Here is a 26574-nt window from a genome sequence, read left to right as displayed (position 1 = left end):
GTTGTCTCTATTGTTCCTGGCTGTCCAGCTGTCGGTACACTTCTTTGCAGTAGTCCGTTCTATCCTATTTGACGACGGCACCTCCTTTGTCTGCTGGTTTGATGATAATGTTGCGATTGGTCATGAGAACGTGGATGGCATTGCGTTGTGCCTGTGAGACGTTTTATACTACCTTGTGACTGATGAATCTGGCATTCACGCATTCTCTGAGCATATCCGTCAAGCCCCGGGCAGCGGCCCTCCAAAGGGTCCAATTTAACTCCTTCTTTGCCCGCTCTCTCATGGATCTCTCTGTTGGCTGATCCAGTTCATTGGTTGACTCATTGGGCTTGCTGCTGACATCTTGGAAGAATTCCTCTGTGTCTATCGTGAGACCAATGGGGTCCATTTTGGTGGTGGGGCAGAAATTGAGTCCTCAGCTGTGAACTTCGATCACGTCTGGTTGAAGGGTGTGGTCTGATAAATTGACAATGGATTTTCTCGTGGTGGTACCACTTTCAACTGTGTTAAAACGGGAGACTTGGTTATTGCTGGTGGTGCTGCCAAGTTTCTCCAGTTTCTTGTTCTTGGTGTTCATGTAGGTGGCATGGTTCTGTTGCCTCATCTGTTTGGTAGTGTCTTGTAAATGTACTGCTGTATCTTGAGTGCAAGCTGAGAATATGGACTCTTATCTCGATTTCAAGGTTATGGCACTTGTTGTAGAGTTGGTGTACGAGATGACTCTGGAGTTGTGAGAGATGCAATGAAGCGTAATCAGTGTTGTAGGTCAACTTGGGTGGGTTTGTGATCTGTAGTCCTTTGGAGATGTTTTGTGCTTTCTTGCATTTCTATAGAAACTTGATGTCCATGTTGATATGTGCAATCTTCTTGGTGATCCTCTCCACTTTGAGCTGGCAGTTGGTGTCGTTGGTAGCCATGATGTGGAGGTGTCAGTGTTGGACTGGGGTCCTTTAGTTCTTTCCGAACAGTGACTTCAAAGGAATTTGTGGATTTACATATACATATTAATCAATTAAAACCCTCTAACTGATTAAAGATTTAACAGCATCTTAGGTTTTTTTAGTACATCCTCGTAAGTGGTGTGACCCTTTGGATCTTTTTCTTATAAACAGTTGGATACTACCTCTCTCACTAACACCTGAAGAAGGAGTAAGACTCCGAAAGTTTGTGTTTTCAAATAAACCTGTTGGACTATAACCTGGTGTTGTGTGATTTCTGACCTTGTCCACCCCATTCCAACACCAGCACCTCCACATCATCACACATTTAAGACAGAGATGAGGAGAATTCAGGCTTAAGAGTTCAGAATTAAGCTTACTCAAGGCTGAGATAGTGAGATTGTCAATCAGTAAGGGAATCAAGGTTTATGGGGAAAAGGCAGGAAAGTGGAGTTGAGGATTATCAGGTCAGCCACGATCTCATTGAATGGCAGTGCAGACTCGATGGGCTGCAAAGTGTACTCTGCTCCTATGGCTTATGGTCACCTATTTTAGACCACTGGTTGAAATTGCTGATCTGATCATGATGACATCATCGTTTCTCATTTGTAAACTTTAAACAGGATCTTGCAAGCATCTTGATCATCTGCTGGAAACATGGTTTAATATGGGGAAAGACAAGAAGCAGGATCAAAGGGAATAACTGACTGATATTACCATGCCCTTCCCCATACACCACTAATCATCAACCCTCCCTGTCAATTTCCACCAGGCATTAAAATCAAGCTTGAAATATGTGACTTTCTCCTTTATTAAAATATATTTGATGACATCTCCCATGACATAGAATCATAGAATCCCCATAGTGTGGAAACAAGCCACTCAGTCCAACAAGTCCACACCGACCCTCAGAAGAGCATCGCACCCAGAATCAACCCCTCCACACCATCCCTGTAATCCTGTACTACCTAAACTACCTATACTTGAACTCTATGGGCAATTTAGCATGGCCAATCCACCTAACTTGCACATCTCTGGACTGTGGGAGGAAACCGGAGCACCTGGAGAAAACCCATACAGACACAAGGAGAATGTGCAAACTCCACACAGACTGTCGCCCGAGGTTGGAATCAAAGCCAGGTTCCTGGCACTGAGGCAGCAGTGCTAACCACTGAGCCACCGTGCTGCCTACATTAAGCTTACCGTGCTTACACTAAGTTGGTAGATACATCTCTAGGTTAACCGCAATGATAGTATACCAACTAACACAATGCATAATGACCAGGACAACAACTACAAAGTTATAGTGCCTGAATATGTCACATTTTGCAGTATTGTTGGAATGTTGCTGCCTTTTTGAGGATGAAATTCAACAAGGCTGTTTACAATTCCATCCTATCAAATTGCATATCCAGCTCATATAAAGAGAAATTGCTGGAAAAGCTCAGCAGGTCTGGCAGCATCTGTGGATAGAAATCAGAGCTAACATTTCAGGATGAGTGACCTTTCCTGAGAATTGATGGTAGCTAGGCAAATGCCGGTTTATATGTAGAAGATAGAGTGTGGGGAGGGGTTAGGAGTAAACGATAGGTGGGGATAGAGCCCAATGAGAGAAGAACAGTTGGAAAAACAAAGGAGTGGATAACAATCCAGCTAGGAGGGTGAATAGCTATTACTGGAGACCGTTAGTGGCTAACAATGGGTTGTGTGTAATAGCAGACTACGTGATAACAAGGCCTGATGTGCGAGCCTTGGGATAAGCACACAGTAGAGCTCAAGCCCTAAAATTATTGAACTCAATATGTGTGAACTATTGAGTTGGGAGTGGGACAATTCAATGGCACAGTGCAGTGGGAACCAATGGATTTATCCACAACTATTTTGAAGACTCAAGTGAGCGTCAGCGCTCAAAATCATTTACAACACTGTGTGGAGCGGAAGAAACACAGCAGGTCAGGCAGCATCAGAGGAGTAGGAAAGTCGACATTTTGGGTTGGGACCCTTCTTCAGAACTGGGGAAGGGGAAGGGAGCTGGGAAATAAATAGAGGGAGGAGTGGTGGGGCTGGGGAAAGGTAGGTGGGATAGTGATAGGTGGATGCAGATAGGGGATGGTGGAGCCACCCACTACCTGCATCACCAATCCCCACCTGCATCCACCTATCACTATCCCACCCACCTTTCCCTAGCTCCACCCCTCATCCCTCTACTTACTTCCCAGCTTCCTTTCACCACCCCAGTTCTGAAGAAGGGTCCCGACCTGAAACGTCGACTTTCCTACTCTCTTTTGCTGCCTGAACAGCTGTGTTCCTCCAGCTCCACACTGTGTTGTCTCTGACTCCGGCATCTGCAGTTCTTGCTATCTCAAAATCATTTACTGGTGTCTACAGTTGTAATGGTGCATTAGCACCAATCCCACATTTCTCCACAGAGTTGCCATTTCCATTTCAGACCTCCAGTTTCTGTTTAACAAATCTTCAACTTGGGAATGCCCAATTTAGTAACTGTCTTATTTGTCTTTAAACTCTGAAGTTCTTTTTGTTAATGCTCCATGCCATAACTGGTTGATGTTGGTAATAATATTACGATCAAGAACTGAGATTCCTGCAATCTTCTTTACCAATGAAGAACGAACATTGACAATTTTTCTAATGTCACACTGACAATAATCAAACAAAAATAGTGAAAATATGTACTTAGATGTCTTTAAGAATTTCTTTGCATTATGCAATGATGGTTGTATTAATCAGCATTTTAAATCAGTGGGATACATAGTATACAAGTTAATAATACTCATTATGATTCAAGGAATTTGTCTGATATTAATCTGTATTTGATAAAGTGACAAGGGTTAAGTATCAAGCTGACATTTGCCAAAGGCTGCAATCAACTTTCTGTTCATTACACAATAAACAGACTTTCGCTTTATATTTTGAAGTCAGTTAGTGAGGCAGAAAAAAATAATGGTGCGGAAAACAAACATTTAGCAAACTACCCTAAAACGCAGAATATGCCATATGCTCTCCATTGCCATTGGTTATGGTTGATGATAAGACTGCAGAGCACTTATTAAACTGATGCAGCCAATGATTTTCAGCGCAATCTAAAAACCCGCTTTATCGATCAGTGCTTCAGGCTATGTGCTTGAAGACTGCATAAGTCATATAAAAGAAAACATAATCTACTCTCTGCTCCAGACATCATTACAGCCTTGCTACAAATGTGAACAAACATGCTGAATTCCAGAGCTGAGGTGAGCTTGACGATCATTGGCATCAAGACAGCGTTTGACTGAGTGTGACATAAAGAATACTTAGCAAAATTGAAGTCAGTGACAACTGACGGTGGGGCAAGAGGGAACTGTTCACTTTCTTTTGCGTTAAGTACACAGATGTTTGTGGTTGAGATCAATCATCTCAACTCTAGGACATCATGGAAGGGGTTCTTAGAAGTAGTGTCTGAGGCATAACCATTTTCAGCTGCCCAGTTCTGATTAAAAGTCATAGATGGGAAATGTTAGCTCATGTCGCCACTCCACAAACACTGTTAGATCTGCCAAGTATTTCCAGAGTCTGCATTCCAGCATTTTCATTTGAAAGTGACCGTTTTTGCTGTTGCGTACTCAATGTGTGCAAGCTGTTGCGCCAGATGCGTCCTCGGCTGATCTGGAGGCGCCCATCAACACCTGCAAGCTGTAGATGATGTCTTGTAACTGTGGCCAGCCAGAGTCTCAAGCTCAATAACTGGCAACATTGGTGGCCAAGATGACCTAATTACTTGTCATCACGAACAAATTATGATTCAACTGTTTAATGCATTTGTGGGCCATTGACTATAAAAGATCCTTTATAAGTTTCCAGAATACTGCGCTCAATTCTGGACTCTCTGCTGTAGGAAGGATGTTGTCAAACTTGAAAGGGTTCAGAAAAGAATTACAAGGATGCTGCCGGGATTGGAGGGTTTGAGCTATAGGGACAGGCTAAATAGGCTGGGGCTATTTTCCCTGGAGCGTCGGACACTGAAGTGTGACATTATAGAGGTTTATAAAATCATGAGGGGCAATGGATAGGGTGAATAGCCAAGATCTTTTTCCCAGGGTATGGGAATACAAAACTAGAGGGCATAGGTTTAAGGTGACATGAGAAGGGGTGGTCCTGGACTTAATTTTAGGTAATGAGGCCATTAGGTGGGGAAGCAGTTTCCAGAGAGTGATCACAACTCTGTTAGATTCAAGGTTGTTATGGAAAGGACAAGAAAGGGCCTGAAATCCAAGTTTTAAACTGGAGAAGGACAATTTTAATAAGATTAGATATGATTTGACCAGTGCAGACTGGGAGCAGATACTTTTACATACATCTGCATAAGGAAATAGGGAAAGTACAGGGCCAACATGTTCCAATGACGAGCAACAAATAGGACCAACAAATCCATTGACCCCGGATATCAAGGGATATACAGAATTGGAGAAAGAGAAATAGGCTTACAGTAGATACCGAGGCCTCAAAACAGCAGAAGCTCTGGTGTATAAAATGTGCAAGGGGGACCTTAAAAAGGAAATTAGCAGAATGAAAAGGGGGCATAAAAGTACATTGGTAGGTAAACTAAAGGAAATCTATATTGTTTTATGAGTACATTAACAGTGAAAAGATAACTCAGAAAAGAGCAGGACCCATCAACCATCGTTGTGGCAATTTATGCATGGAGCCAGAAGACATAGGTATGATTCTAAATTAATACATTATGCCAGTGTTCACTAGTGAGAAAACAATGTGAAACCATAAATATAGAAATCAGGGAGAAGGACTGTGATACAGTTTTAGAAATTAGCATAGACAGACAGGAGGTTCCAAGTGGTCTGGCAGGTTTAAAGGTAGGTAAATCTCCACAGCCAGATGAAATATATCCCAGGCCACTGAGTGAGGCAAGAGAAGAAACAGCAGGAACATTGGCAATAAATTTCAATTCCTCTCTGGCCACAGGAGAGGTACCAGAGGACTGAAGGATAGTCAATGTGGTGCCATTATTCGAGAAGGGAGCAAGGGGTAAACTAGGAATCTACATGTCAATCAGTCTAACTTTAGTGGTGGGGGAACTTTTGGAAGGGATTCTGAGAGACATAATTAATCTGCATTTGGAGAGGCAGGGATTAATCAAGAACAGTGAACATGGTTTTATGAAGGGGATGACATGTCTGACTAACTTGTTTGAATTTTTCAAAGAGGTAAGAAGGTGTATAGTTGAAGGCAATGGATTTGATGTAGTCTACTTGGACTTCAGTATGGCTTATGATAAAGTCCTGCATGAGAGCCCATAGGATCCAAGGAAACTTTAACAATTGGATCCAGAACTGGCTGAGTATCAGGAAAAAGAGGGTGATGGGCAAGAGGTGTTTTTGAGACTGGAAGTCTATGTCCAGTGGGGTGCTGCAGGGATCAGTGTTGGTGTCTTGTTGTTTATGGTATATATAAATGATTTAGACTTGAATGTACCGGGGTTTATCAGTATGTTTGCAGATGATTCAAAAATTGGTGGAGTGGTAAACAGTGAGGATAGCCATAGACTACAAATGGATATAGACAAGCTGGTCAGATGCACTGATCAGTGGCAAATGAAATTCAAACTGGATAACTGTACTTGGGCAGACAAATAAGACAAGGGAAATCCTGATGAGTAGTAGGGCTCTGGGAAGCATCATGGATCAGAGGGACTTCATGTGCATGTCCACTGGTCTGTTAAGATTGCAGGATGAGTAAACAGAGTGGATAAAAAGGCACATGGGATATCTGTCTTTATTAGCTGAGGCATAGAGTTTAAGACCAGAGAAGTTATGCTGGAACTGTATAAAACTTTGGTTAGGCCACAGCTAGAGCATAGTAATGGTGAAGTTCTGGAATCCACATTATTAGAGGAATATGGCTTCACTGGATGGGGTGCAGAGGAGGACATACCAGCATGTTGCCTTGGTTGGAGAGTTTCAGTTATGAAGAAGGATCAGATAGCCTGGGATTTTCCTTGTAGCAGGGAAGACCGAGGGAGGACCTGATTGAGATATATAAAATTACAAGGGACATAGCTAGTATAGACAGAAAGGAACTCTTGATGGAGGGATCAATGACCAGGGGCATAGATTTATGTTAAGCGCAGGAGGTTTGGAGGGGATGTGATGTCAAATTTTTTCACCTAACAGATGGTGGGAATCTGGAACACACTGCCTGTAAGGATGGTAGAAGCACAAACGCTCATAACATTTAAGTATTTAGATGCACATTTCCAATCCCAAGCCATACAAAGCTTTGACCAAGTGCTGGAAATGGGATTAGAACGGTTAGATGCTTATTTTTATCAGTATAGACTTGATGGGCTGAAGGGCTTTTTTCTGTGCTGCAGACCTCTATGACTCTATGGCCAGCACTTTGCTTCAATTAGTGAGTTCCAGGACACTTGGAAAATCTGTCGATCCATAATTAAGTTGCTAAAGTTATGTTCATTGATAGTTATTGTTAATTATCACTGCAATTGACCGGTTAACATGCTATAATTGACAAACTGTGTCGCCTATGGGAATTTCTCATTCACAGTAGCGTGCTGCAGTTAAATGCACATGGTGGTGGGTGGCATTAACTTCCTAACATATTTCAAAATTTTAAATTTCTCCAGTATAAACAATCACACCCACTTCCAAACTCATATGCTGTCAATCTTTACAATTCAACCTATCATCACTCACAGATCAAAACATCTATTCCCTATCGTAGCAAAAGAAAATCACTGATATTCAAGCTCATTATGCTCAATCTGTGTTACTAGTGCTGAAGATATAAGAAATAATTTAGAAATGCACATTTCATGTTTAATTATTTTTAATTTTCATTATGTTACACATTATTGCTCATAACAGAGATAAATATTTCTTCTCATTTATTAAAGATACTGTTTCAATCTCACCGTTGGGTTTTATAACTTTAGGAATTCCTGCATGGTGTGGTTTTTACTTCCATTTCTGCATCACTGTGAAAAAACTTCGTCATGACACAAAAATGAGAATACAACTTCAGAATCAGATTTCATGTGACCTTGAACAATTGATGCAATATCCCCTCAAACATTCAGTTTTATAGCACTTTGGGTTTCATACCACATTTCACGCAACTCTAAAGTAATGTCAAATCTAAGTGCTCACAATCATGTGTCCAACATACTTAAATTGCAACGTATGGGCACAAGGTGCCTCACACAAATACAAAGTCACATATGTAAAGCTCTATCCTGGTCTTCAGAATTTAATTCAGAGTCAGTCTACAATAATTCAAGTTTAGCTTAACAGGAGAGGGTGCAATACAAAATGTTTTACACTATACTGTGCCAACAATATAATTAAATGTTGTGAACTTCATGTTGCAAGAACTGAAACAGGCTATATTTTGTGTCCACTGACTGTAAATGGAAAAAACCCAGCTCTAAGCAAAGAAATGCTTCAAAAGAACCCTTGCACAGACTGCCATTACATAAGTGTAAAGGGCAATCAAGGATGTCCAAGAAATACTGGTCTTTCTATGAATGCCCACGGGCAAAAGAAGAAAACATTTTCAAACGTTTAAACAATGGTTCTATATACTAGCAACAGATAATACTGCCTGAGGCTTCAGAAACTGCTTAGTGACAGAGCTAAAGTGGCAGTAAATATCACCAAATATTATACATCTCTCCGTGAGCTGTTCAGTCTCTAATGTCAGAGCTCATGCAATTGAGCTCCAGGAAAAATGTTGAGCTAACATTGTCAAATGACTCCTCCATTCACATTCCTAAAGCTCCCACAGCCTCAGAGAACTCTGCCAATTGCCCACATATTTGCTCCTGATTGGACAAATACTGTGCCCCAAAAGGTGACTCCTAAGCCTCTACACTCCTGCACATTGTAGCATCATCATGACCATCCTCTCTTCCTCCATGGGGTCCACGCACTGATATCTCCAACTCAGAAATTCTCCTGCATTCTGGTACTGTCTTTCACCCTTTGCCACTGACTGGAGGTACTGCAGGGCATCTGTGAGGCTGAAAGTTACACGAACAGCACGACTTTAAACACAATCACTGCGTAGCTCACGCAAGTATAGTAATGGGTGGTCACCAGTTGGAAGAAGGGAGACAAGAGTGAATAGCTATCACTTGAGAAAAAGTAGTAGGGAAACTAATGGGCTAAATACTGATAAGCTGCCCCAGACCTGTTGGGATGCATCCAAGTATATTAAAGGAAGTAGCTACGTGATAGTAGTTGCACTGATAGCAATCTTCCAAGAATCCTAGATTCTGGAAAAGTCCCAGGGGTATGAAAAATTGCCAATGTAACACATTGTTGCAAAAAGGGAAGGAGGCAAAAAAAAAGCAAGGTAGTAACTAGTTACTTTAACAATCTGCTACTGGGAAAATTTTAAGAGTTTTTATTTACTCACTTAGCCTGTCAATATCCATATGCATACTTTATGTATCATCCTCACCACATGCCTTCCCACCTATTTTTGTGTTATCCTCAAACTTGGCGATAGTACAATCACTTTCCTCATCCAACTCATTAAATACACTATAAATAATTGTGGCCCCAGCCCTGACCCCTGTGGCACACCACTAGTTACACTTTGATATCCTGACAATGCCCTTGGCTTCCCAATTCTCTGTCTTCTATTAGATAGCCAATCCTCTATCCATGCTCATTTACTCCCCCTAACACTCTCACCACATTAAGTAGCTTAATGTGTTTAAAGTTTTTGAGAAAAGATTTGTAGCTCAGGTTGTGGATGAGTTTGCAGATATGCTTGCCGAGCCGGTGGGTTTGATCGCAAACGTTTCGTCACCCTGCTAGGTAACATTGTCAGTGCGCCTCCGGTGAAGCATCAGTGTTCTGTCCCGCTTGTTATTTATGTGCTTCGGTTTGCTGGGGTGATTGGTATTACTTCCAGTTTTGTTTCTCAGTGGTTTGTACACAGGGTCTAATTCAATATGTTTGTTGATGGAGTTCTGGTTGGAATACCAGGCCTCCAGGAATTCCCTGGTGTGTCTCAGTTTGGCTTGAACGATTATCAATGCATTGTTCCAGGCGAATTCATGTCTCTCATTGTCTGTGTGTACTGAGACAAGTGAGAATTGGTTGTGTCTCTTGGTGGCTAGTTGGTGTTCATGTATCCGTATAGTCAATTTTCTTCCGGTTTGGCTGGTGTAGTATTTCTCAAAGTGCTTGCATGGTATTTTGTATATTACCCCAGTTTTGTCGGTTTTGGATATGGGATCCTTTACATTCATCAGTAGCTGTCGTAGGGTGGTTGTTGGTTTATGGGCTACTCTGATACCTAGGGGTCGGAGTAATCTTGTGGTCATCTCTTAAATGTCCTTGATATATGGTAGGGTGATAAGTGATTCTAGTCGTGTTGTGTCTTCCTGTTGTGGTCTGTCTCGGAGGTAACAGCGGATTGTGCTTTTCAGGTATCCATTTCTTTTGAAGACTCTGTACAAGTGTTCCTGTTCTGCGTTGCGTAGTACCAGGTTGCTGTAATGTGTTGTGGCTCGTTCAAATAGTGTCATGATGCAGCTCCGTTTGTGGGCATTGGGATGGTTGCTAACGTAATTGAGTATTTGGTCCATATGTGTGGTCTTTTTATATACGCTTAGACTGGAGTTCCCCATTGTTTTTGCGTTTTACCACTGTGTCCAGGAAGGGTAGTAGGTTGTTGTTCTCTTCTTCTTTCGTGAATTTTATCCCGGTGAGGATGTTGTTACTGTGTCGGTGGCTTTCTTCCAGTTTAGTGCATTTAATAATCACAAAGGTGTCATCTACATATTGGATCCACAGTTGGATTGTAAAGTGGGGAACGCTGCCCATTCTAACCTTTGTATTACTGCTTCTGCAATCAGTCCTGATATTGGGGATCCCATTGGTGTTCCATTGATTTGTTTGTATATGTTGTCATGGAAGGTAAAGTGGGTTGTGAGGCACAAATCCAGTAGTTTCAAGATGGTGTCCTTATTGATGTTGTTGATGTCCTGCATTGTCTGCTTATTTGATTTGTCTAGTAGTGTGGCAATTGTTTCTTTGGATAGGTTAGGTTTAGGGTAAAAGTTCGGCACAACATCATGGGCCAAAGGGCCTGTACTGTGCTGTACTGTTCTATGTTCTATGTCAATGTTTATGGATATAAATAATGCTGTTACATCGAAGGATATCATCATCTCGTCCTCATTTATCCCGGTCTCCTTGATGATGTTGAAGAATTCTTGGGATGAGTGGATGGAGTGGGTAGTATTGTCTACTAAGTATTTCAATTTCTGTTGTAGTTCTTTGGCAAGTCTATATGTTGGTGTACTTGGCAATGAGACAATGGGCCTGAGGAGGACCCCTGGTTTGTGTACCTTGGGGAGTCCGTAGAATCGGGGTGTGTTGGATCCCTCTAGCTTCATTTTATGGTAGTCTGTCTTGCTGCTGTCTCCGGAGTTGTGTAATTTCTTCAGGGTCATTGTAGTCTGGTTTCCTAGCTGTGGTGTCAGGTCTATCGCCATCTGCTGGTAGGTGTCATTTTCTGCTAGTAGTGTGTTAGCTTTCTCGATGTATTGGGTTCTATCGAGGATTAGTGTCATGCGTCCTTTGTCTACTAGTTAGATTACAATGTTCTTGTCTTTCGTGAGTCTTTCCAGGGATTTCCACTCTTCTGTTTTGAATGTGTTCCACTTTCCTTTTTTTCTCAGTGTTGGGACTATTGCCTGTCTGATGGTCTGTTGTACTTCTTCTGCGAGTCCATTGTTCTTTAGTGTTGATTCGAGCACAGCCAGGAAGTCAGTCTTTTTGGCATCTCTGTAGTTATAATTCAGTCCTCGTACTAGGACGGTCTTCTCAGTGTCCGTAAGAGGTTGGTCTGAGATGTTTCTAATCCATGAATCTGTGTTGTCCATGTCATTGGTGTGGGTGATTTTGGACTGTTTTTCTTTAAGGGGTATTTTTTTCTTTGTTCTGGTCTTTTGTTGTTGTATGCTGATAGCTTGTTCCAGTGTGGATGTCCATTCTTGGTCAGTTGCATTGGAGTACAGAACTTTTTGGCACACAATTTCCTGCTCATATTTGTGTAGGCGGTTGTGGGCATCGTTGATCACCCTATCACTTATCATCCTACCATACATCAAAGTCATTTAAGAGATGACCACAAGATTACTCAGAGTATCAGAGCAGGTATCAGAGTAGCCCACAAACTGACAACCACCCTACGACAGCTACTGACAAACATAAAGGATCCCATACACAAAACCAGCAAAAACTGAGGCAATATACAAAATACCATGCAAGGACTGTGAGAAACACTACATAGGCCAAACTAGAAGAAAATTGACCATACAGATACTTGAACACCAACTAGCCACCAAGAGACACGGCCAATTCTCACTTGTCTCAGTACACACGGACAATGAGAGACAGGAATTCGACTGGAACAACGCATCGATAATCGTACAAGCCAAACAGAGACATGTCAGGAAATTCCTGGAGTCCTCATATTCCAACTGCAACTCCGTCAACAAACACACTGAATTAGACCCTGTGTACAAACCACTGAGAAACAAGACTGGAAGTAATACCAATCACTCCAGCAAACGAGGCATATAAATAACAAGCAGGACAGAACACTGACTCTTCACCAGAGGCACACTGATAATGTTACCTCTCAGGGTGACGAAACGTTTGCAACCAAACCCACCAGCTTGGCAAGCATGTCTACAACCTCATGGCTTAATGTGTGTTACCTTTTCAAACTTCTTCTGAAAACCCACTCCTTTCCCCTTTATCCATCCTGCTTGTTACTGCCTCCCCTGCTTTAGCCACTTGATTATTTAGTATTTTTGGAATGCTATTAATATCCTTTGCTGTGAAGACTGCTGTAAAGTGTTTATTCAACTCCTCCACCATTTCCTGATATCCCATTCTTATTTCCTCAATCACGTTCCTGAAGGGGCCCATGTTAATTTTCATCTCTCACTTCCTTCTTCGACAGTTAAAAAAGAATTTACTGTCCACTTCTATATTACTTGCTATTTTGCCCTTACAGTTTATCTTGTCTCTCTTTTTTTTTGTTATCTTTAGATGAATTTTAAAACTTTCCCAATCCTCTGGTTTACCATTAGTCTTTGTGGCACTGTATGCTTTTCCCATAAAACTTTCTTGGTTAAGCATGGCCAGTTTATATCCTTCCTAAAGTCCTTCTTTCTCACTACAACGAATCTTTGCTATGAGTCATGAACTACTTCTCTTTCGTATGTACAAATGCCATTGATTGGCAGTACGGCATGCTTAAAGCAATGTGACTACAATCGATAGCACCCCTGTACCCAGAGGTAGCCAGGAATAGTAGTGTCCTAATTCCCTAGCTTTTCACCTAGTTTGCAGTGGCAAAGAGGCAGGTTCTGGCCAAATAGGAACATCAGGTTTCACTTTTAAGCTTCTTGTTGCAATAAGACCTGTTCAGCATATATAACAAGATAGCAATTAGCACATAGAACATAATGTTTATGATTGAAGCCATAATGTGTCATCTGCATGCTTTAACAACTGCTACCTCCAGTTGATGAGAATTGAAGTCATATGGGTTGCATTACTTAATACAATGAAAGCATGATTACTGCATTTGCACCTTGCAGGACCTCAAGAAGAATGTTGCAAACTCCACTCCTATATAAAAAATTAATTTACTCCTTTCACCTTGCTTGCCATTTTGTAAACTTACTGTGCAATTGATGTTGGTTTCAATATTGTGATTGTGAGAGTGACTTGTAACATCCGCCTGTTACTCATGAATATCTCCTCATTTTTCACATTCTCTTTTGTGTTCCTATCTCTGCGGTCTAATGGCCATTTAGCTTCTGGTTCTGATGAAGGGTCACCAGACCCGAAATGTTAACTCTGATTTTTTTTCACAGATGCTGCCAGACCTGCTGGGCTTTTCCAACAACTTTATTTTTGTTCCTTTTTGGTTCAGGCCCTTTTATATTGGTATTAATGAACCCACTTTACACCCAGAACTCATGATTCTGGAGGTTCTTATACCACTGCTGGCCCTACATCATCCCCATAGACAAGTCAGAATAGCTGTGACCTGCTTAAAATCCCACTGCAAGAGCTCCCAGTCTTATCTGATGAACTAGTAGGACCCACTCTACTATCTTCCATTGTTCCGCACCACAGCTACCATTGCCTCAGCAAGCTAGTACCCAAAATGAACTTTGCACAATCCCCCAGACTGAATGAATCTGATTTTGATGACTGAGTATGGCCCAGTCCTTGGGCTAAAAGGACACACAGATTCCTGGACTGGCCAAGGGTCATATGTCTGATTGACTGCAGCCAACACCTGGACTAGAATAGGACCAAACCTTTGACTGATTGTGGCAGTCCACTCTCACCTCACTAAACAGGTATCCCTTTGACTTTCACATATTACTACTCTCTTTAAGTACATTCAGTGTTTTTGCCACATAAGCTGCATGTTACAGCTCTGACATTACCACAGCACCATGCTATAGTGAGACATGTTCACCCTTCTCATGACGGACATACTTAGACTTCAGTGCTCCCCACTACTATGACATGTCTGCCTCATTAGGCACTAAAAATGCATGCCTGACAATAGAGGCTGCCTGCCTATAGCTCAGCACTATAGACTGTGTGCTTAACATACAGGCCAAGATTCACAGAATTACTGTGCAGAAGCAGGACATTCAACTAACTGTATATGACTGGTTCTCCGAGCAGTTTAAGGCAATCCACTATCTACAAGCTACAAGTCATGGGTTTTATGAATTCTTTCCACTTGTCTGGATGAGTGCAGCTCCAACAACACTCAAGAAGCTTGACACTACTTTTTTTTATTCATTAATGGGATGAGGGCATTGCTGGCTAGGCAGCATTTATTGCCCATCCCTAATTGTCCAGATCAACCACATTGCTGTGGGTCTGGAGACACATGTAGGCCAGACCAGGTAAGGACAGCAGTTTCCCTCCCTAAAGGACATTACTGAACCAAATGGGTTTTTCCCGACATTCGACTATAGATTCATGGTCATCATTAGATTGTTAATTCCAGACATTTTATTTAATTCAAATTCTACCATCTGCCGTGGCGGGATTCGAGCCTGGGTCCCCAGAACGTTATCTGGGTCTCTGGATTAACAGTCCAACGATAATACCACTCGGCCATCGTCTCCCCTAAAGGGCTATTCAAGACTTAGCCACTCGCTTGACTGGCACCACATCTACAAACCCCCACTCCTTCCACCACTGATGCTTAGTAGCAGCACTGCACACTATGTACAAGATGTACAGCAGAAATTCAGAAATATTCCCGAGACAGCATCTTCTAAATTCATAACCATTCCATCTAGAAGGACAAGGGCAGTGAATACATGAGAAGACCACCACTGCCCCTTCAAGTTACTCACAATACTGACTTAGAAATATTTGGAACTTATGTTTGGAATATTTGAAAACCATTGCTTCAGTGTTGCTGAGTCAAAATCTTGGAACTGTCTCCCTAACCCTAGGGTGTCCCTACACCAAATGGACTGCAGCAGTTTAAGAAGGTAGCTCACCACAACGTTCTCAACAGCAATCAGATATGTCCAATAAATGCTGGCCTAGCCAGCATCATCCACAGTCCATATGTGAACTTTTTTAAAAACCTGTAGAGGGGAGGGGACAAAGTTCTGCTCAAAATATGCAAAGTCCTGACTAACCTGTACTGTGGGTTCTTTACACAGTTCTTGAAACCATACCCTAGAAAAGATCTCTGACATTAGAAAATAAACAGCATAGATTCACCAGTATGTTCCCACGAATCCAAAAGTTAGATCACTAAAAGAGACTCGGCTTGTATTCTCAGGAATTTAAAGTTCATTAAAGATGCATAGAAGGAATTATGTCTCCTGATGTATGGTCACTTCCAAACATCCTCTCAAATGTATAACAAAGGAACACAGAGATTTATTTAGAACTATATCATATAACAAAGTTTGTCAAGTTTGTCAAATAACAAATTTCTGTGCAAGTATATTTTAAAACAATAACATTTTATTATCAATAAGTATAGTGGTACTTGGCTGTGCTGTGGCATATTGAGCTTCTTGGAACTGAAGTAGCTCTTGTATCAAAACTTCTGAAGTTCAGAATGAATGTTCAGTGGGCTGTACAACTATTGTAGGTACATGGGCAGTACTGTCTTTTAATTCCACATTTGTAAGGAGGCATCTAAAATGTTGGCTAAAAACTTTAGTTGTCACAAGGAGATAATAAAGCAAAGACATTTTCTAGGCTCACTGATTGTCACTTTGAGAGCTTTCAGAACTCAAGACTTCATTGCAGCCTCAGACTCAAAATGGATAGAAGCTGGTTTCAAATCATGAGAATGAGTCCTTGACATCAACGCCCTTGACCTGTGCAGTACTATGGAGCCCGAGTGATACTGAAGTCAATGGGGATCAGTAAAGAACTCTCTGCTGGCTGGACTTATACTACCAATGCCGATTGTTGCAAATAATGGAGGCCAGTCATCTCAGCCACAAGACGTCACACCAAAATTTCATAAGGGTATCATCTTACACCCAATCTTAGACTCAACAATCTCCATCAAATACCTTTCTCATCAAAACATACATATGGGATATTTGCTGATGACTTTACAGTTCAGTTCAGTACCATTCACAGTTCCTCAGAATACAAAGATTCTGCATTACATCAGGACTTAAACAACACCAGGCTTGTGCAATAAATGGCAAGTGAACTTTGAGCATACAAGTGTCAGGCAATGCCCATCTTCATTTTCCACCAGCTGGAATTTCCAAATATAAATCTCATGCCAGCATTAATGACGCTAAATCCGTACAACCAGATAATTATTAAAAACTGAAAATTATAAGAAAGGTACAAAAATTCCAGAAACCAATTTACTTCATAAAACAATAACTTATCTAATTAATATTTTCAGAGATGTAGTCTCTAAAGATGGTGCTACAATTTTCCTTTACATTTTATAGCATTCCTGCCAACAGCTAATAATACTTTAAAGTAAACAGTGCAGAATTTATTTAAATATTTATCGCAGTTTGATTAGCATCAGTACTTCAGTTGTTCCCTATAACTCTAAACAACAAAATTGCCCATCTTGGACATTAATTAGATCATACAGGTATATATGTAATACACTAATGATCTCTGCTTTTGTTTCTGCAAGACTAAAACCAAAGATCTTTGAGGGAGCTTGCAATTTTACATATGGATATAGAGGTTTATATGAGAAGCTTGTGCCATGCACACAAATTGCAGTTGCATTAGGTATTAAACATTAAACAGACTGTTAGAAGCCACTTATGAAAAGGTGAGTTTCAAAAGACATTTTGCAGAGACAGGAGGAGTATTCCTGCCTGCTGACAGCCTATTTCTTGCTCATTTCCCTAGATCCATATTCTCTCTTCATAATAGCAAATTTCATGTAACTGTCGATTGAATTTCTGTCATTCCAAAACTAGCAAAGTATGTTTGTCACCTGCAGTTCAACTGAAAAAACTGGAATGAGACCAGTATCTGAAAATGGGCTTGCTCTGCACTGACACTGAAAATCCTTTCTCAACTCAAACTGTCAGTACTTTTTTTGGTGAAAATTATTCAATTACAGATAATGTTACTTACCAGCTCACTGCCAGCTCATGTACTTTCAGTGTCTTTGTTAGTTTGCATCCACCTGATCTAAGTAAATTACTGGGACAGCCTTTCATCTGAGCAAGATACGGGTTCACTCGTGTGTCGACTGGAAATTCAGAATCCTACCAAAAATAAGGGAAGAAAATCATTTTCTGATTCTTCAGAATATTGGTCAGACAGATCCATTAATTATTTATTTAGTCCTTATAGAAAATCATACTTAAAAGTAATTGCTGAAAATTGTGATGTGAATAGTTAACCTTTAACAGTACATAACTAAAAACAAGATTTTCACAATTCTCTATGGCTACAAATGTACATATAATTTTATTGAATGTAGCCCTGAGAACTGCTGACTCACTTTTGCACTTTCATTTAAAAATCACTATATCAATTTCTGATTTGTCAACAGTACACTACTAATAGCAGTCAAAAGCAAAGGTTAGACTGTTGACGTTAACTTGCATCAACGTAAAGAAAAATGACTGGCCATAGAACTATCTGTTCATCATACAGTCCTCCAGAAATACAAACAAATCAAAGTTTATTCATCCATTGACTTTTTGACCACATGTCCAGCATTGTCCTTGTTTTCTATTCCGAACGTCCAGAATGCTTTCATTTTTGCAATGAAACATGTAAAAATCCTACAATATAGCTCGGAGTATAGAAGAAAATGAATCTGCAAACGGATTTCAATGATCCTACATTTTTAAAATTGTAGATAGTTAATTGTAAATAAAAATATCATGTGCTCTTTCTCCTATGACATAATTCTTCTGTACACACTTTGTCCAATGTCCTGGATGTATCCTACAATGAAAGACACGTGAGAAAGAAATTCAACTTGCACTGAAAACAAATGAAAAATATTTATAGCAGACAATACATGCACTGCACGATGTTGATCAGAGGTACTAGCGAAATTGGCGCACTTGGCTAAAATGAATTAGCTTTTTCAGCTGCCAATGCACACACCGTCAAAATTATTCCACCCCAATATGCACAATCTCTCTCCAGATGCACAACCAGTCAAGTGGAGAGTATTCCACCATGCTCCTGACTTGCACGTTGTTGATGTGGAACAAACACTAGGGACACAAGAAGTGAGTTAATTCCTACAGAATTCTTCATCTCTGACCTGCTCTTGTAACAACCTATTTATTTATTTAATCCTTAATATTAACTTCTATTTCTCAAGACTGAAAACTCAGAGCATCTCTAAAAATACCTACACATCAACTTTGAGATGCCTGTTAATTTGCACAATTGCTAAGATCAGGCAGTGAAGTATGAAGTGAATTGGTCATTTGGAAAGTCAGTACAGATCTGATGGGCCAAGAAATCCCTTTCAGTGCCATAACAATTCTGCAAACTGTGAAGATGTTTTGAGAACTGACTGCACAATTCAGCAGAGATCCAAATTCAGGCAAGGCTAAAATCAGTTAAAGCCAGCCCACACTATATAAAGCTAGCATTCAATCTCACTAATGAGTCTACTCAATAAAGAAAATATAAGAAGAGGAAGAGTGAATTATGATGCAACAGATGAAAGATATGTGAAAAAGAAATTCAACTTCCACCAAGGTTTGCTCCACAGTTTTCTGATTCAGATGCTGGATGCAAATTTGGGGACACAGGTACTGGATCATCAGCTCGCTGGAGAGCATGGTCACATTATAAGTTCTATTATAGAGGACTCAAACGATCATATCTGTGGGATGACTGAGAGAAAAAGTATGATGAATATGAACAATGCCCAGTGGATTTGCAGGCCTGCCACCTGTCACGTCATGAAAATACCAAGGAGCACGGAGGAGACTGGGATAAACTTGGCACAGGGTTTCGTGCTTCGAGTTCATCCTTCCCCGCATGACGTGGTGGCTGAATCTATAAGTACACTTGTGGGTCCAACCATAGTGTCTGATGGTTAATGACTCAATTTCCTTTGTAACACAAGCAAAAGTCAATCAACAGCTAAATGCTGCAGTAGAAGCTCTGAATTCTACATTGCAAGATTAGTACCCCTGAAGATCAGATTTCTGACGTGTAAGCTAACCTTGCTGTCACGTAAACTCAGGCTACTGCTGCCGGAGAGGAGATGGTACAGTTTACAACCAGGCTTTTGAGAGCCTCAGTTGCTCAAGGTCATCCTGCAATCAGATAACGGAACATGGAACGTCTAAGCAAATGCATAAGGGACTAATTGATACCTGACTGGGGTAGGGCATTATTTGATTGATAAAGGTGCTTTGGAATGTTTATTTTGTGGAGGCTAAGATTCTTTCATTGTAACTGAGCAGACAGTGTGTTCATCTGTAACATGGGAATGGTAAGGTATGGGACTGTTGGCAAACAGGGAATGATAATACATTTATAGGTAAGATATTTGAAAGGGGCAATTTTGAACAGAAAAAGAGGCTTTATTAGTTCCTCTGTTCTTTTTCTTCCTTCTCCTCTCTTTGGATAGCCATTGTATATAAAATGGCAACAGATTTTTCCACATGATGGCAAATTGTACATTGGAAGTAAACTACAAAGTTCAGTGCATGCACTATTGAATGCTGCTGGCCAGTTCTATGCACACTACACACATGTGTGCGCTGCACCGTGGAACCATTTGCCATGCTGTCAAAGGACAGTCTTTGTCATCCAGTAGAAAAGCTCTGACTTGCTATGGTGATTGAAAAGATGATGACACAGTGGACTGTTACAGAATGAAGCTGCTATGACTGCTGAGGTTGTTGACTTGTCACCGAGCTGGCTTGTTTTTGTCCAGACGTTTCGTCACCATGCTAGGTTGACATCATCAGTGAAGCAAAGTTATTCTACTCTACTTGGAATTTATACTGTCTGGTCCATTATGGTGAGTAGTGTCATTTCCGGTTTTGATCTGTATGGGTTTGAATATGTTTGTTGATTGCATTACAGGTAGAGAACCATGCCTCTAGGAATTCCAGTGCATGTCTACGTTTGGCTTGGGCTACTATGGTTACCTTGTCCCAGTTAAACTGATGGCCTTCATTGTCTGAGTGTACTGATATTAAGGAGAGTTTGTCATGTCGTTTTGCTGCTAGCTGATGTTCATGTATTCTGATGGCTAGTTTCCTTCCTATCTGTCCGATGTAATGTTTGTGGCAGTCGTTGCATGGTATTTTGTAAACCACGTTGGTTCTACATGTTGTGGGAATGGGGTCTTTAATCCTTGTGAGCGTTTGTTGTAGACTGGCTGTGGGCTTGTGGGCTACCATGATTCCTAGTGGTCTTAGGAGCCTTGTTGTCAGTTCTGATATGTTTTTGATGTAGGGCAGTGTGGCCAGTGTGTTAGGGCATACAGTGGCCTCCTGTTGCTGTCTGTTTAGTAGGTATCTACGGATGAAGTTGCGGGGATATCCATTCATAGCGAGGATTTTGTATAGGTGCTCTTCCTCTTTCCTACATTGTTCTGGAGTGTCCTAATGCAGCTTTCTTTGTGGATGTTGAGGTGGTTGCTGTGGAAGCTGAGATTTTGATCAGTGCGGGCTGCTTTTCTGTGTACTGAGGTTTGGAACTCCCTGTTGGTCATACGCTCAACTTTAACATCCAGAAACAGAAGTTGATTGTTGTTTTCTTCTAACCTTGTGAATTTAATCCCTGCAAATGAGCTGTTGATGAGGTGGTGGGTCTCTTCTAATTTGTTACGCTTAATAATGACAAATGTGTTGTCTACATATCAGATCCAGAGTTTAGGGTGAACGCGGGGGAAGAGTGGCGTGTTTTAGTCTTTACATGACTGCTTCTGCAATGAATCCTGAGATGGCTGACTCCATTAGTGTACTGTTGATCTGTTTGTATAATTGACCATTAAAGACAAAGTGTGTGGTGAGGCACAAGTCTAGTAGTTTAAGTATGTTGTCATTGCTGATGGAGCTGTGGTCTGTGTTGCTGCTTCCACTAGTAATGTGGCCACTGTTTCTTTGGCTAGTGGGATGTCGATTGACGTGAATAAAGCTATGACGTCAAAGGATACCATAATCGTGCCGTCACTGATTTTTTGCTCGAGGGTATTGAGGATTTCTCGGGTTGAGTGGATGGAATGGGATGATCTGTCGACTAGGTGTTTCAATCTCCGGTGTAGGTCCTTGGCCAGTTCGTGTGAAGGTGTGTCTGGTAGGGAAACAATGGGTCTGAGGGGGATGTCTGGTTTGTGTACTTTAGGAAGCCCATAGAAGCTGAGGGGGTGTTCGTGCCTTCTGGTTTCATTCTCATGCTATGACTGCTGCTAGAACTATTGATCTGAATGATACTCTGTATATGGTGGCTTACTAACTGGAAGTTGTGGGAATGAAAACGTTTTTAGTTGCGATACATCTCCCAAGCTGACAATCAGCAAAGTAACATCCAAGCAGTTAACAGCATATTTCATTATGGAAGGTCCTCCAATCCTTGTGAAGCCATATAATAACTCTAGCCGCTCCTATCTGACAAGAGAGAATGAATAAGTAAGTGATCTCATTTGTGCAATGGTGGATGGCAAACTGAAAAATGTTGCTAGTATTGACTGTTCGAATCAAGAAGTAGCCAAAAGCATAAAAATTATCTACAGTCATCTTCATAGCCATTCAAAATCCAATTCATATTCTGCTTTGATTCTTCATTTTATTGCTGTAGCAAGCGCCAACTTCAATTAGTACCTCTTTAGTGAATCACAGATGTCGGTGACAACTGTGCCTTGCTGAGGTTGGTAAGAGAAATATTCCCCATCCACCCTGGAAAGATATGGTTTTCTGCTGAAAGCACTTTTTTCCCTTCTCTTTTCCAGCTGCTACCCCTGTCATCCAGAACATAAGACATTAAGAAAGAGCAGCAGGGGAGTGCCATTCAGTCCTGCTTAATCATAAGCTGATTGATGGTGACTTCACCCCAATTATTATTTAAATAGAGAGATAGTTCAAAAAGATGCGGAACTGAGTTCTGGGTGTTTTTGCACATGAAACACAAAATGTTAGCATGCAAGAGCAGCAATAATTAAAAACACAGATATAATTTGGCCTTTGTTGTGAGGTGTTGGAGTCTAAAAAAAAGGGAAGTCCTGTTACAGTAGTACAGAATGTTGATGAGGTCACACCTGGACTACTGCATACAATTATGGTCTCATTATTTAAGAAAGGATATCTGGGGAATTGAGGCAGTTCAAAAGAGATTCACTAGGCTAATTCTTGGGATAAAGGTGTTGGCTTCTCAAGAACAAATAAGCAATTTACATCTTTACACAGAGTTTAGAAAAGCGATTGTATTGGAACGTACAAGATTCTGAGGGCTTGACAAGGGAGATGTTGAGATGTTTCCACAAGTGAGCAATCTCAAACTGGACGTCGTAACTATAGAGAAAGGAGGTTGCTCATTTAAAACTGAAATGCAAAGGAATTTCTTTTCCTAGAGACGAGTGAAGGTTTAGAATTCTCTACCCTAGACAATGGTGGAGGCTAAATTGCTGAAATTATTTAAAGTAGAAATAAATATATTTTTGAAATGTTGGGCAGTTAAGGACCACAAAAAGCTGGCAAGAAAACCTGAGGCCTGGAGCAGATCAGCCATGATCTTACTGAACGGTGGCGCAGGCTCGAGCAGCTAAACACAATTTTTCAAAGCTCTGCACTGTAACCAAAATGATGGAACGACCCCAGATTCAGAGCACTTCCCTGCAGAGACCATTTTTGCAAGGGGCAGAAAGGAGCAATGCAGAGGGAGGTGACTCCCACAAAATGTCAAGTTTTAGATGAATATTGTTAACTGTGTACCACCAAAATACCTGTACAGTGAAAGGTATGCCAGCTCAAAGCATATTAACCTAAATTTAGAAAATATCTTAGGGCAATGCTGTAAAAGAGGCCACAAAATAATTATGAGGTCCCTTCACTTTTGGGAGGCTAATGGAGACAACAAAAAGTTATCTATCCAAAAAGGTGACCAACACAATTCTGACATTGTCAACTGAAGGAGATCATTCCCAGAGACCCCAAGGGTTATAATTCCTGTGATAGTAACATGAATATTCTGCAGTTTTGCAGTTACGGGCTCAAAGCAATTTACAAATCTAATAAACAAAACATTGCTGTCATATTGTCTAGGTGAAGCCAATAAGGACATTAAAGAATGGAATGATCTAATTTGGAAAAATATATGTATTACCAGGCAGATGATGTCATTGCATTATTTCCAGTAAAAATGGAAAGCAAAAACTTTTGAAACTGCATCCGATTTGGAGGGTGGAATGGGCGCCACTACTCACAGTACGTTTCTGTGAAAGAGGGGTCAATTGGTAATGAAAAAAGGCAGAAATGTCATCTCAAGGGCTTTGTGGAGCAAGTTGATTTTAGCATGTGAATCAAAACGCAATACAAAGAAATAACTGTGGTTCAAAGTATAATAGTTAGCAATCCATCAGGGTTCAGAATAAACGGACAAGTGTGAACAATTTTCTCCATCAACATTATCAGTATGAAGAAAGTCGCTTCTTCTGAGATTCAGTGCAGGACTTTTCTACTTTTTGGCAATTTGCTCATTGTTGGAAATAAGCATACAGTGGGCTCTTCTGGATCACCATTTTGAAAGGAATAACAGCAACAAAGATCATAGGGAAATAGAAGATAATCCACAAAATGAATGGAATATCTTTTGCTGTGAATAGTCACTTCATGCCAAAACAATCAAAACTATTTTTGGAGAAATGTGGGTTCTTCATCAAATTTTAACTCAATAATGGCTAAGGTTAACAGTGAGGTGAAATGACAAATCATCATCCAATTAAAGAATTGCAAGTGATGCAGACAAAAGTTAAAATGGAAACGAAAAATGGTAAAAATGGCCAACCAATGCACAAAGAATGAAAAACGCAAGTCCAGTTAATTTAATGTTTAGAAATGAACTGCACCTAATGCTATCAAAACTACAACCTTTTTTTATTCATTCATGGGATATGGGCATCGCTGGCTGGCCAGCATTTATTGCCCCATCCCTAGTTGTCCTTGAGAAGGTGATGGTGAGCTGCTTCTTGAACTGCTGCAGTCCATGGTGCTGGTTGACCTACAATGCCATTAGGGAGGGAATTCTATGATTTCGACTCAGCGACAGCGAAGGAATAGTGATATATATCCAAATTTGGATGGTGAGGAGCTTGGAGGGGAACTTGCAGGTGGCCACATTCCCATGTATTTGCTGCCTTTGTCCTTCTAGATGGAAGTAGATGTGAGTTTTGAAGGTGCTGTCTGAGAGACGTTGGTGAATTTCTGCACTGGATCTTGTAGATTTACACACTGCTGCTACTGAGCATCGGTGGTGAAGGGACTGGTGTCAGTCAAGCGGACAGCTTTGTCCTGGATGTCGTCAACCTTCTTGAGTGTTGCTGGAACTACCTCCATCCAGTCAAGCGGGGAGTATTCCATCACACTCCAGACTTTCACGTCATAGATGATGGACAAGCTTTGGGGAGTCAGGAAGCTTAGGCAGGCTTTTGAAGTCAGTGTTATGAATAAAGTGAACAAGATCAGGATTCAAAGCAGGAGGTTGAAGGGAAGGTCCTTACAGATAGACACATCCAATAGGTGCTAGAACAGGTAAGACTGGCAATCAGATTTTATTGAAGGCACTGAAAACTGAGTGGAAAATAACAAGATTCAAAAGAAAAAAAAGTTAAGGGAATCAAGAGATGAAGGATCTCATCACATTTGTGAAAACACCTTTGCTGCTAATGGAGTTTCTGATGATCAAGTACAACATAAAGAGAGATCATGACATGAAAAGGTCAAAGGGTTCCACTATTGCGCTATTGGTTGTTGGGTAGGTGTTGGAAGACACAAAAACAAATTACCTGCTCCTTTCAAAAGCATCTGATTACTCCAGGTGTACCAGGGTCTGTTGACTCCAACCATCATTACAGCCATGATACACACACAGATTAACGAACTGAATTCTAGAGGTACATTTGAATGGTAGAATGACAGAAAGGTTGTCAACTGATTGGAATCATGGCTAGTATAGAGGAAAATGGTTGTGGCTGGTTGAGGGAAATTATCCCAAATCAGGGCATTGCTGCAGGAATTCCCCAAAGGAAAGGCTTCAGCCCAAACACCTTCAGTCACTTCAAAGACAAACCCTCACCACAAGATTGGAAGTGGGTATATTCACTGATGATTGCAGTTTTCAGTATACTACTCAATATTGCAGATACTAAAACAGCCCATTCTTGCATGCAGAAAGCCATGGAAAATACCAGGTTTGGGCTGATAATTTATAAGTACGGTACACACAGTACAAGTGCTAGGCAATGACCATTTCCAATAAGACAGAAGCTCACCACCTCCCATTGAAGTTCAACAAGAATATGGTCGCTGACCCTACCAAGATCAATGTCTTTGGGTTACCATTGATCAGAAAGTCAAGTGGACCTTTCATATAACTACTGCAGCCATAACAGCAGACCAAAGGCTGGGAGTTCTATAGTAAGTAATTCAGCTCTTGACTCTTCAAAATCTGTCCACTATCAACAAGGTACAAGTCAGGAAGCTGGGGATTAAAGGTATACAATTAGGGTCCTGCGGAGGCATCAGTCTGGGGAGGTGAGTGAATATTTCCTGCAATGAGACAAAAGGAGGATCTGAGTATGATGACAGCGGATGGAAGAGCAGTTAGTGGTGATCTATAAGTAAGAGAGGTGATAAGGTGTTCCATTAAGTGATTTGGCAGAATAGAAGGCAGAATGATTTAGTAGTTTGGGAAGATGAGGTGGGTGAGAGCTATCAACTGGACATATTACGTAATCAGAGATAGTAGGAACTGCAGATGCTGGAGCATCTGAGGTAACCAGGTGTAGAGCTGGATGAACACAGCAGGCCAAGCAGCATCAGAGGAGCAGGAAAGCTGACGTTTCTGGCCTAGACCCT

At 41.0% G+C, this 26574-nt stretch overlaps 1 protein-coding gene across 1 annotated transcript in view; it reads right to left on the bottom strand.

Annotated features, from left to right (window-relative positions):
• The window catches only part of LOC109913843 (sperm-associated antigen 16 protein), an 801521-nt gene that overhangs the window by 658740 nt on the left and 116207 nt on the right, over positions 1 to 26574 (bottom strand). The window contains 1 exon segment of the mRNA XM_048598688.1: positions 17642 to 17775. Within this exon segment, the coding sequence (XP_048454645.1) occupies positions 17642 to 17775 (134 nt within the window).

The sequence above is a fragment of the Rhincodon typus genome, chromosome 7 (genome assembly GCF_021869965.1).
Source record: "Rhincodon typus isolate 14 chromosome 7, sRhiTyp1.1, whole genome shotgun sequence".
Classification (NCBI taxonomy): domain Eukaryota; kingdom Metazoa; phylum Chordata; class Chondrichthyes; order Orectolobiformes; family Rhincodontidae; genus Rhincodon; species Rhincodon typus.
This window is presented reverse-complemented; position numbering and strand designations above follow the sequence as displayed.